The sequence below is a fragment of the Phalaenopsis equestris genome, unplaced genomic scaffold (genome assembly GCF_001263595.1).
Source record: "Phalaenopsis equestris unplaced genomic scaffold, ASM126359v1 Scaffold000690, whole genome shotgun sequence".
NCBI classification, from domain to species: domain Eukaryota; kingdom Viridiplantae; phylum Streptophyta; class Magnoliopsida; order Asparagales; family Orchidaceae; genus Phalaenopsis; species Phalaenopsis equestris.
Window position 1 is genome coordinate 233,678 of NW_018165130.1, and position 18,635 is coordinate 252,312.

The 18,635-nt window shown below is 35.7% G+C and overlaps 1 protein-coding gene across 1 annotated transcript in view; it reads left to right on the forward strand.

The window, feature by feature from the left end:
- Positions 1-18,635, forward strand: part of LOC110030258 (probable serine/threonine-protein kinase At1g54610) — a 54,409-nt gene that overhangs the window by 11,658 nt on the left and 24,116 nt on the right. Inside the window, 4 exon segments of the mRNA XM_020732884.1 lie at positions 744-1,028; positions 1,103-1,420; positions 7,314-7,541; positions 15,781-15,881. Of these exon segments, the coding sequence (XP_020588543.1) occupies positions 744-1,028; positions 1,103-1,420; positions 7,314-7,541; positions 15,781-15,881 (932 nt within the window).

Here is an 18,635-nt window from a genome sequence, read left to right on the forward strand (position 1 = left end):
TTTACACTTAGTACACTTAGAGACAAAATGCGGAATGAATATATTCGTGATAGGGTTGGTGTAGCTCCTGTGATGGACAAAATTAGAGAATGTTGTCTTAGATGATTTGGTCGCATTAAACGCCGACCATCTGATTATTCCGATTAGGAGAGTAGATGTTTTACATTTGACTTGTGTTAAGAAAGGCGGAGGTAGACCTAGGAAGACTTGGGCTTATTGTATAAAAAAATGATCTTAATTTACTAGAACTAAATGAAAATATGACACTAAATAGGACACAATGGAGAAAAAGGATTCATGTAGCCGACCCCACGTAGTGGGATTAAGGCTTTGTTATTGTTGTTGTAAGTAATTATACTCCTACACAATATGTATTGAACTTTTTACATGAATTTGAATCCAAACATCATGTTATCCATAATATATCAGGACTTTTTTTTCACTTGATGGTAATTCGAATATTAAGGACAACTATTTACTTTCAGGCCGCTAATGCTAATGATTACAATAAATTTTGACTTTAGGATTGATGTGTTTAGAAGGATGAATTATTTTAAATTGGGGTTAATGATGCTTATCACCATTCTGTTTCTATCAAATATTTTACTGCTTTATTACTTTGTTCTATTTTTTCATCTGCCTGTGAAGCTTTTAGATTGGAAGAAGACCATCTCAGGCTTATTATGATAGCTGTTGACTTTTTGAATGATAGCCCATTCATTACTCGATGACATTTTCTGCAGATAGGCCAAGGAACCTATAGCAACGTGTACAGGGCTCGTGATCTTGAGAACGGAAAGATTGTTGCTTTAAAGAAAGTGCGCTTTGATAACCTAGAGCCAGAAAGTGTTCGCTTTATGGCTAGGGAAATCCATATTCTTAGAAGACTTGATCATCTGAATGTCATAAAGTTGGAAGGCCTGGTAACATCTCGTATGTCTTGCAGTTTGTACCTTGTTTTTGAGTACATGGAACATGATCTTGCTGGACTGGCATCTTTTCCTGATATCAAATTCACAGAACCGCAGGTAAATCTTAACTTGTGCAGGTCTCTTTTGTTTTTTTGTTTTAGTGATTACAATTGAAATTTCTTGCTTGACAGGTGAAATGTTACATGCAACAGTTATTACGTGGCCTTGATCACTGTCATACACGTGGTGTTCTGCATCGTGATATAAAAGGTTCCAACCTTTTAATTGGCAATAATGGAATTTTAAAAATTGCAGACTTCGGCTTGGCGAGTTTCTTTGATCCAAAAGAACATGAACCTTTAACGAGTCGAGTGGTCACTCTTTGGTACAGACCTCCAGAGCTTTTACTTGGTGCCACTAATTATGGGGTTGCTGTGGATTTGTGGAGTACTGGTTGCATCCTTGCAGAACTTTATGCTGGCAAGCCTATAATGCCTGGAAGGACAGAGGTATATGCCATTTGTTATCGCATGATGTCTCAAGTTGCTGCATCTAGCTTGCTACATTATCATCTGAAATATTTAGGCATGCTTAATTTTAAAGAATCGCTGAATTATTCATATAAGAGATAAGTAAAGTTTGCCTGGATATAGAAAGCAATGGAAACAGATCAACTCTGAATTAACTTTCCAGGAATGGAATATTAAAGAGTTGGAATGATGCCGGACCGGAGTTAACTAAAACAACTATAAGAAAACAAATATTATTACTGAAAAAGCCAATAGACAGTTACAATAAGCATGGAAACTGGAAATAAGAACAAATATGTCACACGATGCACGATTAGGGCGCATCTCGGGAATTGGTGGTGACTGCCGGGGACTTGGATAGGAGACGTAAGCTGGTAGGTGGGCTGGACAGTGAAAAAACAGCGGGTTGGTGGAAGTTTGGGCTGCGGCAGCCAACTGCAATGCCTGAGACAACAAAAAACAGCAACTGGTTATTGTTTTGGGGTAGCTGCAGCAATGTCGGATAACCGGACAGCGATAAAACAGCAAGGTGAATGGGATTCTGGGTGGCGATAGTGAAGCGGGATGGCCTGACAGCAGGGAAAACAGTAAAGGGTTTGAAAGAGAGGTTGAGAAAGGTAAAACTGCAGGAAAATAGCAAAGGCAGCTGTTCTGGGAGCAGTTGCAGCAGGGAAGGACGACGTGGAGCGGCGAGGAGCAATGCGGGAATGAGGTGGAAGGGTTGAAAGGAGGAAACTGTAGAAAAATAACTAAGGAGAGCTTTTTCCAGGCACTTGCTTCAAGTACGGCGACCAGGCGGCGAAGGAAGGGAAAGTCGAGGATGTTCACCAACTCGGAAAGAGATACAACTGGCGCACCACTAGCTCTTGGATACAACTCTAGAAGGGAAAACAGAGACCTCGACGACTATCCCGATGGAATACACGACAAAAACTAGCCTTATGCTCATATGAAAACAAATATATAATAATAGGATAACAAAGAGTAGCCTAAAAGGATTGATTGACTCTTCAAATGGAAGAAAAACTTAGACCAATTTAGTCCAAGCAAGCAACAACATGCTGCTTTTATCACGGGAATTCCTGTATTAGTCTCTTGGGTTTGGGGGAGCTTCGACCTCATCCGTCGAAGTTTCTATCTGCTCGCAATATGACATCAGGTCGGTCACATTGAAATTGGGGGAAATATTATATATTCTCAGTAAGTCAATCCCGCTGGCTCTGTCAAGTCAAAGCACATCATGATATGATATATGTTCTCTCTTTTGACACGACCAGAATTGGAACTGCACATGGACGGATATCCTTACAAAACCGACTTCTAGCTTTTAAATCCATAAATATGGCTACTTCCACTCCTCGTACTCGTCTGAGTGTATCTGATAAGCCAATATGTAAGGAGGATTCACCTCTTAGACGAAATGTATGACAAAATGGAAACTCTCAATCGTAGCCACTCAGGAGAGGCTTTTTCCTTTATGATAGCTCTTGAATCCCATCATAAGATGTTATTTCCCTCGAGGATCCAAAGATCATTTCCATTGCTTTGATTTGTCCTTCCTGTCTGATCACCTGTTAGTGGATACACTGCTGACTAAATTTTAATACCCAACTAACTTCATATAGTTTTTCATAAGTTGCACAAAAATATCTCATCTATAACATGTTGGACCTCCCTCACTAGATGCAACTCAAGAAATAGACTATATATTTGAAAAGTCTGAACTTCTCTTATCTTGAGTTGCCATGTGTCTGGTGTCGATACCTTAAACTTAGGACTGTCTTGGACCATCAATGTTAATTATGTTGGGGTCTTTCTTATGAGCTCAACTTGAACTCCATACTTTTCTCTTTCATCGGTCGGAATGTCCACACATTTTTCAGTGTATATTGTGTCATTATCCATTTCTTCAACTGCTCCCTAAACAGTGAAAGAAATCATTCTCCTGGTTGGTGATGTGGAGTAGGGTTTTAGTATAATGTGATGTGCATCACACATTCTGTTTCCTATTTATGCTAGATTTATGCTTATGGAAGAGGATTTGTTATGTTATGTGAGAAATAGGTGTAGAGGTAGCTTGGGGGAGAAAATTTAAGAAGATAGGGAAAGTCACTTGAACCAGAGCTCAGACGCTCAGGGCAAATATGAAACACACAAAATATAGAGCTTGGAAAGTGGTTGCCAGAGTCTAGCGCCCAGGTGCTATAACTTAGCACCCAGGTGCTATAACTTAGCACCCAGGCGCCTAAATAACCTAGTTTCGCTACTTCATCTTGAGAGCTCAACAACCTCACACCAGCATATCAATGCCCAGACGCCCTTGCACCAGTATCCAGCATCCAGGTGACCATATGTTTGGGATGTTTTACTCGCATTGTTTTGTGTCCGATGTTGACCATATGTTTGGGATGTTTTACTCGCATTGTTTTGTGTCCGATGTCATAATAAGATGATTTTAAAGGAAAGGAGTCAGAGGCTTATCGAATAGCTCAAATAATGAAAGAGAGGAGTGAGATAATTTAGGAAATGATTTCTGAGTGATTAGTGAGTGCATTATTGTATTGTGAGTGAAAGAGAGTGAAATAATTGCCGTCGGGGATTAAATCTAGAGAAAACTTCATTGTAAAGGGAAGATCCCCGTATAATTTAAGGACATAACTCTTTTTTGGGTTTTCTTTATTTGTATATATTTAGTTTAAAAATTTCAATGAAATTTTTTATGATTTTTTCAACCATGTGTGGTAGCTAAGTATTTTCATAGTCTTGTGCCTTGGACATGTGACGAATGATATTTTTTCTATGAAATTTTCCTAGTCAACATCTCGAAATTAGATATAACTCGAGCATTACTCGCCCTTGGATACATCCCTAGAAGGGCAAAACGGACAAACTGATGGCTGTTCCGACAAAACACGACAAAAACTAACACTAGACTCATTCAAAAACAAATATATAATAATAGGATAACTAGGAGTAGCCTAGGAACACCGACAAACCCTTCAAAAGGAAGAAAAACATGTACTTGTTCGTTCCATGCAAGCAACAACATGCTGCCTCTGTTGTGAGAATTATCGCGTCCATTTTGTAAGAGGGAGACGCCTGCGTCATGGAATCAAATAGATTAATCTGGGAAAATTTGAAATCAATTTTGCATGAAACTGATCTAAAATTTGCATATAATGGAGCATTATGCAATTACAAAAACTGTGCCAAAAATTTTTAGTCGCTTCCAAGATATCTTTCACTCAGTTTTTATGTTTGAACTTTTTTGAAGGATTTATGGTCTCCAAAAATTTTTGGAGAAGTTTACGCTTGCTTATGGAGTATGGTTGAATTAAGGAATTGATGTCACCTTCTGCTTCGCGTACAAAAACATGAAAATCTCTATTTTCTGTAATTAAGCTTCCTCGTAAAGCATTTTACTATTTTTCTTGTGTTTCTGTATGGACTTCTATTTCATCTTACAGTCATGTAAATAGATGGCAGACTGTAACTCGAAAATTAATTTATGCATTACTATGTTTTCTGTTAAACAATGAAGCTGTGCAAAATTTGTATTCTGCTCATCTCTGTTAAACAACTTGCAGAACTGTTGGTCTTGGTGTTTCCAGTTTGAAGAGGGAATAACTTTTGCTATGAGATTAAAATGCCAACTTAGATAATATTCTGGTAAAGTGTATCCTAGTCCCACAACTTTTTCTGAGGTCAACGCAAAGTTGACATCTTCCAAAATTTTGCCATTACCATGAGATTTTGAACAACTTTTAGTCCTCTGTAAAACTTTCTTAAAAACCCTAGTGATCTAATGTTATGGTTTTTGCGGTGGGCATAATCATTTCTTTTTGTTCTTAGAAGGACCTAAATTTTAGAAAGTCCTGCTTCTTGAGTTGTCTGCATACCCTCTATCTTGTCTAATGTCCTTTGATGGCCAATTTTCATATATTTTTATGTTTCTGAAACAATGTTCCCATGTCATCGGTCACCTTCGCTAGTGTTTTCTTCCTTATTTTTTAGCCGTGGTGAGTCCCTTTTTGACTGAAATAACAATTTGATTTGCTAGTCCCCATTGTTGAACTATTACTTGTTATTTGAGCTGTACATTGCTGTTTCAAAGTTGTGGAGCAAGTTTGTAGATGAAGAATCATTCTCTTGAATATCTTTATAATTGCATTCATTATCTTATCGCTCTAAATTCTGTTTTTGGGAATATTATACAGGCTTAAAGCTCTAAGGTAATATGAAATTGGTTACCTCCAAATATTTTGGGCAAAACTCTTTTATGTCAGTTTGAATTGCTTTTATCATCATATGAAGGCCGTGAAATCATGCTACTAGAGTTATATATATATATATTTGCATTAGTTACCCATCAAGTTATACAATATTGACTTGGTCCACAAGGAGAATACTGCCTTCCCTCTAATTCCTTGCTTGACGACAAGGTTTCCGCACTCGACGACGACGATGCAGTTCCCGCACTCGACGACGACGATGATCGTCATCTTCTCTTTCGTGTCAAAAGACGAAGGGCTTCGGCATCTGCTTCTGCAATTTCGTTGTCTCCTCCTTCGCGCCTTCCAGCTAGCCTTCCAGCTTCTGCGGTTCTTTTCTGTGCTGATCGAGCTAAGTTATAAGGAGCACCATGATGGTACAGGTGACTGCCCCTTTATTAATCATACAAACAAAAAAAGTGGGAAGATAACACACCTTTTCTTCACGTCAGAAATTTCAACGCCGACTAACATATTCAAATTTGCTCTTATTGGAAAATTTCAGTGGGGACACCCACCTATGAAAATTATCAAGAAAAGTTGATGATCTCAAATTAACAGAGTAGAAAGTGGGGCTTGTGGAGGGGAGACATGTATTGATTCAGTTAACCGTGCCTGAGGACTACACTCAGATTTTCTCTATAAAATATCTTAACATTCCTTTTGGGCTCACTCATAGATTCTACTTTTGGGTTTTTAATTTTCTTTTTTATATATATATATATATATATATATATACATACATACATATATATATATATGTATGTATTTATATTTTATAGAGAAAGGGGTACAACACACACACATAAGCCCTAAAATGTAAACAATATATATATATATATATATATAAACATATTTTGAGGATGTAGCTAAAACTCAACAGAAGCAAGATATCTTCTTAATTATGAACAAAAGAAAAAGAAAAATAACTTGTTAATAATGAGGCAATCTACATAGATAACAATATAATTCTTTTTTTCACTTTTTTATTTTATTTTTCTCTCATTAAATAATGTTCAAGTTTTTTTTTTTCACTTCTGGATGCCAAAGCATTTGGTGGGATAATATGCGGGTATATTGCTTTCACTTTTTGTCTACTATCGTCTTTGATATTTCTGAACATGAAGTTTGCAGGATAACATTTGGCTTGAGCTTATTATATAAATGCCAGTGTGTGTAAATAAGAATAAAGTAAAATGTCCATGGCAGATTTTGTTTTATCTTTCATCTAATGTCTATAAATCCTTCGCTTCTTTTATCAGTCCTCATGGTTTCCTCAGCCTTTAAGTATATTCATGTCTATTTAGGTTGCTCATATTTTTTAGTTCTCATTTGTTATTCATCATCAATTTCTGAGCTTTATTGGGTTGTTTTCATAAATACTTTTTCTCCAATTTTCTTACTCATTGGTTATTCTAATTGACTGATTTCAGACCTAGTGCATCATAGGAATTGTAAATTTGTAGGAATTATATCTACCTTACGTACCCTTAAATGTCGAGTTTCCATTGAGAATTGTATTGATGCCTGCATCTTCTTTAATGAGTTAGAAATGGGTAACTCCAATGGTTGCTCGCTTTTTTTTTTTGATGCTTGCACAGGTAGAACAGTTGCATAAGATTTTTAAGCTCTGCGGTTCACCATCTGATGATTACTGGAGAAAGTCCAAACTGCCTCATGCTACCATTTTCAAGCCACAACAGCCTTATAAACGATGTGTTGCAGAAACATATAAGGATTTTCCTGCACCAGCTTTAGCATTAATAGAAGTGTTACTGTCCGTTGATCCAGCAGATCGTGGAACTGCAGTTTCTGCCCTGAAGAGTGAGGTTTGTAGCTTAATATGCATGATTTTTTTTGTGTCAGAAAATTATAATGCCCTGGTTTTCCATTAAGGATGTTGAGGTTTATATTAGATAATTTTAAGCAGCTGATAATGCATTCATTTTTTATTTTTTTGTGTCGGTAAATTATAATGCCCTGGTTTTTCATTAAGGATTTTGGGGTTTGTATTAGATAATTTTAAGCAGCTGATAATGCATTCATTTTTTGTTTTACTGCATTAATATAGATGTGGACGGGACTTCTTTATGCTGTTCTATTCTTGGAAACTCAAAATGACTCTGAATATGAAAATTAAACAAATATGCAGTAAGAATGTGAAATGTCAGCAATATTTTGGAATGAAAGGAGCAGAAAATTGGTGGGATTTCTATGGAATGCTTTTTTGTTGAAGAAATAATTAAACTAGGCAATCTGAATTATGTAAAGAGGAATGTTGATGAATTTGGCATGGATGGTGGTGCTGTGAATGAGTCAAGTGATTAGTAGTAGTGCTCATTTCTGAGCTTTATTGGGAGATGATGTGCATGAATTTGATGAGTAAATTAATGGTTCTGAAAATGCTTCAATTGATAATTCTATAAAAGATGCACATTGCATCATTGTCACACCTAAACATGCACTTAATTAGAAAATAACTATCAAATTTTTGCATAATGAACTACTTATATAAACTTATTATCGTTATTAGAAGTTGCATGAATATTGTTTCTATGTCTACAATTGAATATAAGAATTTGATATATATATCACACCCAAAACCTGACAAAGTAGCTTCGATAGATAAATACTGAATTTTTTGTAACTCGTAGGTGCTTGAAGCTTGTTCAGCTTGCTACATATAATCATTAGATATGGTGTGACTTGTTATGTATGTGTGTTGCACATATCGCTTTTGATAGATCATGGTTGTATGATATCAATTGGACACTTCTGAAGTCTAATACATATTTGCTCGAGTTCTATTAAAAGGAGGATAAATTTGAAACCTATTAAAACTAAGAGTTCCACATCAAAGCAATTAAATGCTCTAAATGACCTAAAGAAATCATTGCTTACCTTGAATTTATATTCTTTTGAAAAGGAGAGTAGAGCTGATAAATTCTTTTGTGATAGTTGTTGAATTAAATACAAATGCTGATTGAGAGTATGCTTGTGCCCGAGGATATTAGCCACATGCTTTTTGAATTTAAAGAATTATGTTTTGAAGAGATTCCTATGAATTATCTCCGTTTAGTAATATGTAATATATTCTTGACAGTTGCTCGATTTTCATTATTTAACATACCACATCATAAGATGAATCTTACTTAATATGTGAATTTAAAAGGTAAAAAGATAGATTGTAAGAGAATGATTTATTTCGTAGTGTTTGTGCCATGGATGGTCGAGCACTTACAATTAGGAATGATGGTAGTCGGCAAGCATGCATGAATGGTTGAGCACATCATCAAATATCAATGTTTTATATCCTAGGTTAGATGAAGTTTTAGATGCACTAGAGCTTTTGTTTTCTCAAAGATTAATTTGAATGCCTACCATCTAAGGAGAAGAAGAGAATGTCATGGATAAAAGATTGCATTTATGATGAATGATGGTTTGTATGAATGGTTTGGTAATATTTTTTGGGCTTGATAACCAACAAACACTTCTTTGAGAATTGCGAATTATGTTCTTTAATCATTTGTTGGAAAATTTCTGATTTTGTACTACATGAAATTCTAACTTACAAGAAAACAGTAGAGAGGCATTTATTTCATTTAAAGATGGCCATTGAAAAGTTGAAATTGTTGCATCATTTATATTTTTCTTGTGATTCATTATGTCTACTGATAGTTTTTGTATCGATCTTGGTAAAATTAAAATGAGAAGCATTAGCCAAAACTTACTAAAATTTATAATATTCAGACTATTCATCGTTTGATTGCTTTCAATTGACGTTTCATTGAAAAATTTAGTACCATCATGGCACCAATTACAAATTAACTTAGGAGGGGAAAATTTTAGTGAATGAAATATATTTAGTGTGCTTTCGATGACATTAAAGAGAGGCTTATTAATGTTCTTATGCTATGAAAAAACTTAATAATGTTTTTGTGGTATTATATGTCATCTGGTGTAAAATTTTGTGGAGTTGGAGACGAGTTGCATAATTGATAGCTTATTTTAGTGAGTAGTTGAATGAAATAAAAAAATATTCAAATTTTACCAAATTTTTTATGTTTTATGATAACTTTGATAGCCAGAGATCACTTATTACGAAGGAATGTCATATATTTTTTCTATGGCATTGAGTGGGAATCGAATGTTAACGCACTATGATAAAATTGAAAATAAACCCATTGATGCTTTAAGTAGTGTTACTTTTATTTTATCGGGTTGTATTTTAAAAATTGATAAAATCAAATTAATATTATTTCATTTTTCTTTAGATTTTTTATTTATGGAGTTAACATGAGAATTCATCAATATTGGATATTTATTGTTTATTTTATACAATATATATATATATATATATATATATATATATATATTCACCAACTTATATTTATAGCAATCCTTGATAGTGGCGTCGGCAGCGCGGGCTCTGCTAGGGTTTCGCTCGATGGCGATTCCCGGCATTCAAACCATCGGCTTCACTCCTTTTCTCCGTCTTCTCCCACAACAACGATTTCACGTACGCTCGCAAGTCTTTTCTCTCAGTCGACAACGCAGCCCGACGACGTCTAACTGCTCGCCTTACCCGAAGATGACGACGTCTTACTTTTCGCACGTTGTAAGACGTTTCGTCTTGCAGTTTGACGTTTCGTTCCTATGTCATTGCTTGCATTCGCCTTCCTGCCCGATAGACAGTTTCGTCTTGCAGTTTGACGTGCCCGAAGTCTGCTCGCATTCGCCTTCTTGCGTGACAGATTACATCGTCTCGCAGTTTGATGCGCCCGAAGTCTGCTCGCACCGCCTCGTAAAGTCGCTATAGAATCTGACTGTGGTCATCTTGCCTGTAGAAATGGCCTCGACGCTCCGTTCCTATGTCATTGCCCTTGCCGACGACTTTCCTAATCTTATTTGTGCCCTTCTTTCAAGTTTAAAGCCTGGTTTTGGTATCGATAAATCCTGCAATGTTCCACAATCCTTCCACGAGACTCTTGAGGGTGGTGGTGATCATACTTTCATTAAAAAACTTGATAAAAAAAATGGGAAACCTATTCTTTTTCTCTCTAAGGTTGAAACCAGTACTTTTGCGTCTTCATGGCGTTTTACTCCAGTGGAGAAATTTTCATTATGTTCCTCCAAAATTTGAAATCATTCAGAAAGATTTTGATGCTATGAAGCTATTGCTATTGGGTAGTTGGAATATTGGAATATTGACTTACTTGACGGCCGACATATACTTATTCAATTATCTTACGATGCAGATTACACTCGTATTCTTTCTCGTAAGGTAATCAAGATTGACAACCGTTTTATGAAAATTCAGAAGTGGACTGTCAATTTTGATCCAAAATTGGAGTCTCCTATCTTTCCTGTTTGAATAAAGTTTCCGAGTTTAAAATTACTCCTGTTCAACTTGGAAATTTTCTACTCATTAGCAACTGCTTACGACAAATTTCTCAAGTTTGGTAGTCTTACGCTTGCTGTCACCAGACCCTCTGTGGCTTGTGTGTTAGTTGTGAGAGATATTACCCACCCAACTCGGTTGAGGTTTGAATTGAAACCAATCACAACGGGCTTTGACTAAAGGTTGAAATAGAACCACACTCTTCTTATTGCTCTCATTGTAGTATGTTTGACCACAGTTCTACTATTTGTTATCGCTTGCATCCTTATCTAAGGTCAGATATGACTAAAGACCAGCAACCTGTTCAAAAATCTATTCATATTGAATTGGGGGTGGACGTCTTGCCACCTACCATCCCTGCTGAGAATGTGGAACCCAACTCTCTTTCCAACACCGCATATATCTCTGCTCATCAGACTGACGCTGTTCCTGATGAAGAACATCATACCCAAGCTGTTCTACCCTTGAATGCTTATGCTTTTGAACACTCTTTTCCAGCCGCTGGTTTGGAGCATGGTACTTTGGAGTCCCATGAAACATCTCCCCATACTACAAGTAATGATCCAAACGTGTCTATACCACTCATTATTATTGAAGAATGCTTACTTACATGACATGACACACGAGAGTGCTCCTTTGATCCAATAAAAGATCAAATGGTACAATAAGTAGTTGCTTTCAATTTTCAACAATCTACACATGTCCGGGACACTTTAGAACAATCCACTGATCAGGTGAACCAGTCTTCGGATGAGGAATGTCAGGTCTATTCTAGGAGGAAGAAGAAGAATGGAGGCAGACTCGAGTTCAAAAACTTATTGGACGATACATGACTTACTCATGGCCATGACACTCATCTTACCAATTTGTATGCTGACTCCTTTCCTAGAACTAGAGGCAGAGACAGGACAAAATTGGGTCGTTCTCTAGCTACCTTATACTACGTGTCTGGACACTTTTGGTTTTTTGGGGCTCTCATGTATTTTTCTGTATTTTTTCTGTTTTGAAACCATTTGCATGTGGTGTTTATTGTGTGGTTACGGTGTCATGCTTGGGCCCTCTCATACAATCTATTTGTATATTTCTAATATACATATATATATATATATATATATATTCACCAACTTATATTGAAAACATTTTTCCATCATCTTTTTAATGTAAACATTTTTTAATTTATCTTTTCTAGTTTTGCCATACAATCACACATCAACTATCTCATTTTCATCGTGTTCAAGGATTATTGATTTATTAATATTTTTTTGACCAAGGTGTTCAGTAATATATAAAAATAAAATGTACATTCTAGATATCTTGTTACTTTTTAAATTTTATAATTGGTCAATATTTTTCTAATCTTTTAGTATCCTCTTTAAATTGTGTTGGCAATTAATGATATGTTTCTTCTCCAATCATTTAATATTCTCTTCAATTTTTTAATGAGTTTTTAACTAACTTTTTCTAATGATATTATAGCTATTCATCTCTTGATAAGTTTCTCATATTTGCCTTAAGATTTAGCTTTATTTATGGCTCTTAAACTAACTTGTTTTTACTTTGTTCGGTCAAGTTATAATTTACTTCACAATCAAGTTCATTTTCTTTCAAAGTATTTGATCTCGAATCCCTAAATTAATGATCTAGAAAATTGTTAGTTTCATTTTTTTTTATATTTTCATATATAATTATGATAGTTTATCCAAAGTTTTATTTGACCATCATGACAATCATCATTTACCTTTTCTAACTATTTAATAACTTTATGAATCCTTATTTTGAATTTGCTACTATTTAGTGTTCCATGTGGTGTTAATCATGTTCTTATCTTCACTTTGTTTATTTGTATGTAGTCATATCCTTTATGCTGTTATTACTTTTAAATACTTCAATAATATCAGAAAATCGTTCTATTAAAAACCTCCATTAATGTTGTATAAATAGAATATAAAATTTCTTTAACTTTCACATGTTAATGAATTGCACATTATTTTCATTTTTGATCTTTAACAATCAATTTATTTACATCACGCCAAACTAAGAATCAAATAAATAAAAAATTAAGTGCAATGGAAGAAAATGTATGACAATAATCGTAAGAAAAAAGAATAAATTATTGGTTGGATAGAAGAGGGAGTGTGGAAGAATCATTGATGGTAAATCAAGGAAACTTACCTGAACCCGAAAGATCTAGAGTATGATTTTTCTATAAGCATGAGTGGGTATTTCTCTTAGATGGCTTATATAAAGTTTTAACATGAAAGATTCATAATGCCTTTCAAAAAGACCTAGAATGGGACTCATTAGCCACAGTTACTGGAGGAAAAGAGGTTATGAGGAGAGAGGAGAAAAGTTTTGAGTTACCTATCACGTAGGAAGAGACGCCTATATAAAAATTCAAGTTATGCCCGACGAGACAACTGTTATAAATCTTGAGGAGGAAACCATATAAGAAGCATATATATGTAGAGTTCTAAGAGTTATAAATCGAGACTATATTCCTCTCAAAAAAGCTTTACTTAACCTGAGGGTGCAGTAGTATTGGAAAAAAATCATGGTACGAATAGATATTCTAGAAGTAGGTTGAGTAGTGTTGGGAGAAGTATATTTGGCCCTGCATTACTATAAATGATGATTGGTGTGGCAATAATAAGAGCATTGAGGAAATGTATTTCTCTTATGACCACACCCAATGTCAATCTGTCCTCAGCTTGACTACTACGACCATCACATTCTCCAATAATAAGGGTAGTTTGATGAGAAGATGGTGAAAGAGATGACACCATTGTGATCTGAAGAATACGTAAGAGGTAGTTGCCCAATTGGGAGCTATAACAATGACCATTAATATAAGGATGGATGAAGGCTAGAGAGGAATTTAGTAACTACTATTTTTCATTTTAGTACTGTTAGACCTAAGAATCAATGATTAAAGGTTTATAGTGAAAGTAACTTAATTCACTTCCCCTTCAAGGTACTAAAGAAATTCCAGATGGATAAATCTTTTTGATGTAAAAAAATAGTTGTTTATTGAATATAGTAGGTGATCTTACTTTCCTCAAAATAAATAGAGAGAGAAAATCTCACCTTGACTTAATTTTTTAATAAAACTTGCCTAGAATCAATAGAAAGTGTGTAGCTAGTCAGCAAGCAAGTGAGAATGACATAATTATACTTGTTATTTTGAAAACTTAATGGTATCTTCACAAGATGGAGGAGAGGCATTGAGGCAAGAGAGTTTGATATGCAGATGAATGAGAAATGAAAGGACCTCCACAACAAAAGATGATTTTTACCAATAATAAAAGAAGATTTCACATCATTAAGATTTAAGTTGTAGAGTCAATGTAGGGAGAATGGAAAATGATGTGCTTAGAACATTAATTGGAGGTCATTGACATGTGGAGTTGAACACAAGATAGGCAGCGAGCAAAGCTATCTTGCAAGATAGTATGACATACTACACAATTTCATGCGAGAACAGTGGGATGTGCAGCTGGGTTGTGCTCAATTGTGTGTGTACTCAAGAAACCAGGCGACATCATACATGCAAAAAGGAAGCTGTAGTGGTGGGTGCATAGGCGAGCAACGGGCAAGTGCCGCAGCAAGGTTTGTGCATGGCATTGATAGAGCATGCATGGGTGATAGCCACAGAACTGCTAAAGGGATTAGGATTAGTGAGTGTGCATATAGGTTGAAGTCTTGCATCCGATTAATTGGGAAGATGACTAAGTTTGTTGCTTTAATTCCATAGTGAGAGGAAACAACATCTTGTGTAATATTGATTAAATATATTGTGCTTATCAAGTGGCACATAGAATGATATAATAAGAAAACAAGTCAACGGATAATATTCTCAATTTTTATATTAACAAATATCTTTGTAATAAAATGTCCTTTTAAATTCCTACGACATAAGTTGGAACTACTAAAAATGCTAACTGTCAGGAACATGCTGTGTGCGTGTCTTTTAACCAACATATAATGCTTCCAATCAAGCCTTGTGTGAGCCTTGTAATGTTCACGAGCAAACAGCTCCAGTCCTGATCAATTTGGAACAAAATTTGAATTCCGCCTTGAACTAAAAGCCTGACATTATAACCTAATTTAACTTTGGTAATCTAGTTTTAACGTACTCATTTTCAAAATCTAGACCACTTTTAACAATTCTACCTTATACAGCAAGCAATTCACCCAAAAATAAAGGGTTAAAATCTTTTCTTTTCTCATTCTACTTTATTGCTGACTTGGGGACAGTAGTACATAGAAAACATGGTTTAATGTTCAACTGAATGTCTGCAACTAATTTTGGAGAAGCGCAATTTTGATTTTGGTACAACTATCACATCTGATTCACCTTGAAAGTGAGGATTGAGGATGCACCTGACAGTTTTTCTCTTTAATTCTCATTAAAAAGTAAAGATTACACCTAATGTACTTCCGCTATTGGACTGTAATTTAGTAGCTCGAATCCACATAATTATTTACATCATGCTGTTTCTCCTATTTGGTTTTTAAATTGAAGCCATTTTACCTTGCAGTTGAAGTTCAATACCCGAGCTGGAAGTTTTTCTTGTGCCTTTCCACCTTCCATATTTTGCAATTTTAATTCCATATTGTTTAATTACATGTTGCAGCACTGACATCTTAATGGTTGGATTGCTGTATAGTTCTTTATGTCAAAGCCCCTGGCTTGTGCCCCCTCAAGCCTTCCCAAATACCCCCCGAGTAAAGAGTTGGATGCAAAAGCACGCGATGTGGAAGGAAGAAGGTGTGCTCAATTTACCATAGGAAGATATTACTGAACTTATTGCTTGATTTACCATATAAAGATATCACTTAATTAATATAATTCTATCGTGGTACTGATATATTAAGTGTATTGCTTTGTTCTTTTGGTACTCTAAATCTCCTTGAGCCTTTTTTAGTAAAATGAGAAAAGATAATGATTAATTTTTTTTCATTTAACCTTTTTATTTTGCAGTTTCAAGTCCGGCCCCACTTAATGGGATAAAGACTTGTTGTTTTTGTTGTTGTATTTCGTAGTTTCAGGTGTAATTGGTCTAAATATTATTTCTAATTTTTGCATACCTTTATTGAAATCACTATTTAAAGCTTGCAAAAAGTGGAATACAATAAACTTCTTGCTCATTCTCTTACCTCAAATTTTTGGGCTGACCACCTTCCCTTTGTATGTAGTTTTAGTTGTGGATCCTAAGCTTTTCCCTATGAAGGAAAATTTTTTTTGTAGACTTAAGGTCTGTTTTGGGCGGTGGTGTGGCATAGTTTTGTCTATTTGGGTAAATTGTGTTATGACAACTTTCTTTAAAAGTCGTTGAAATTTGCATTTTCTTACCAGTCCTTGTTGTAGTCGCAATATATAATTACAGTTGCAAACACTCCATAACAAAACTATAGTGAAATATGCAGAGGTGGCAAGTGGACATAGCCATCATTGGGTGAATCATAAAATTTTGTTTGTTTTATAAACTGATTTGCATTTTTTTCTCCCAACAGAGTGTAATTGATGCGGCACTGAAAAGCGCCCTTGGCGCGAGTGTTGAAAGCGCCCTCAAAGCGGGGTGCACAAAACTCGCGGGAGTTGTCCCCCACAAAACTTCCTGAAGGCGGGAGCCACAAACCATCGCGAAGGCACCAACACGAAGGATGGAGCTGCGACCCATCACAGCAGGATCGCAAAAATCGCGAATAGTGGAGATTGAGGGATCATGGGATTGTGTGATCACGAACTATCACAATAATGAACGAGACAAAGAATGAAGTAGGAGACGGAATTGCGAACTATCGCGATCCATCACAAGTTGCCACTCCTGTGTAGTATTTTATGGATTTCTCTCATCTCCCCAACCCTTTCTTTTGTGTAGAAGTTTTGTCCAGTAGGAGTCTATAAGTTGCTGTTCTCTGCATGTGGGAGGCAGTTCTTGCTGCTTTTTTTTTTTCATTTCTTCTGTGTGAAGAATTTTCCTTGTTCTAGGGTTGTATCCGAGGAGGCGGTGGTGCTCCCACAGCATCCTACTCTGAGGTGGTGTTGTATCATTTCCTTTCATCTTCCCCAATCAGTCTCCTCCACTCTCCTTGGCCGTTGTTCTCTCCCCTCCTTCATTTCCTGCACTCAACTGCCCCATACTTGCAGCTTTACCTGGCTGTCCAGCCATCCTCCCTCCTTCCCAGCACTCCCGACCGATTGTTCCTCACCCCAATCTCGCTGCCCTTTCTGTCCGGCACCTTCCAGCCACCCCTCCACCTGCCACCGGTTTCCTATGATCCTCCATATTTGTTATCCTTGCAATTCGGCACTTCCCCCTCGCTGCAACCACCCCCGCTAGCCATCCCGACCCACCTCGCTGGTCTCCATCACCTTTGGAATACACTTGAGAGGTGTTTGCCTGTGTCATTTTATGTTTTGTGTTATTATTTCTCGTTTGTGTCATGTTGTAAACCTATTTTAAGGTTAATGAAAGTTTGCTCTTTTTTTTTCACAGTTTTTCATACTAGTTCTGGTATCATTAATTTTCTTCCCTCCATCACTCCCTTTCATTAACTAGTTTCTTTTTGAGGTTCCTCTCAATAATTTTTCTCAAAATCTAATAAATGAAATGCATCTCATAATTTCCCCGTATCCTCTCACCTCACTGTCTCTAACTATGATTAGTACGAAATGCAACTAAAATATCATTTTATTACTTTATTTTCAAAATTGCTTCTAGTTGAATATATATTTGAATGCACACCTGCTCGGAGACAAGGGACCTATTGAACTTTATAAAATTTCAATTTACTCTCATTCTTTTAATTTCAGCATACAGGGCAGTGGTTCCTTAAATATATGAGTTTTTGTAAGTCTTTTAGCTCTCATTTAGCATATGTTGTATAGTTAATCTATAAATAGGCACCCTATAAATTTTATAAAAGTATGATGGTAAACTTCCTGCCTTTTGGCTGCCTGGTTTTGAACTGTCGACTATTTCAAGTATCTAACAAATATAGACTAGCTATGTCCCTTTGTGCATGATATTTGTAGGTAAGAAAAGTGAAAAACAATTCTAAGTCAAGGTTAGTAAATAGCTTATCAACTGGTAGAACATATGCATGCAATTGAATGCTTGGATCTTGTTCGTAGTGAAAATCTTCTGTTTTTAAATAGAAGGCGCAGAAACTTGAATTGTGAATGGGGTGATTTATTTATAATTTCCCTTAAAATTCTTCATCCTCAATATACTCATAAACAAATATAGTACAGAAGCAAAGAATTTAACAATCAAATTAAAAGTGACACAACACAACTGTGACTGATCAATATTGTAACATATATGTATATAAATGTTGGTGATAAGTTGTACTAGAGAAGTTATGTGCTACTGTTGACCTCATTTTTGTGAGGTCTTGTTTTATCCTCCTTAGAGCCTAGGTTCTAGTTCTAGAAGTTCCTATTGACCATCTTAGAAAACTAGAATTGAGACTCACCATTTTAGAAAATTCTAGCCAATTCTAATGATTAATTTTT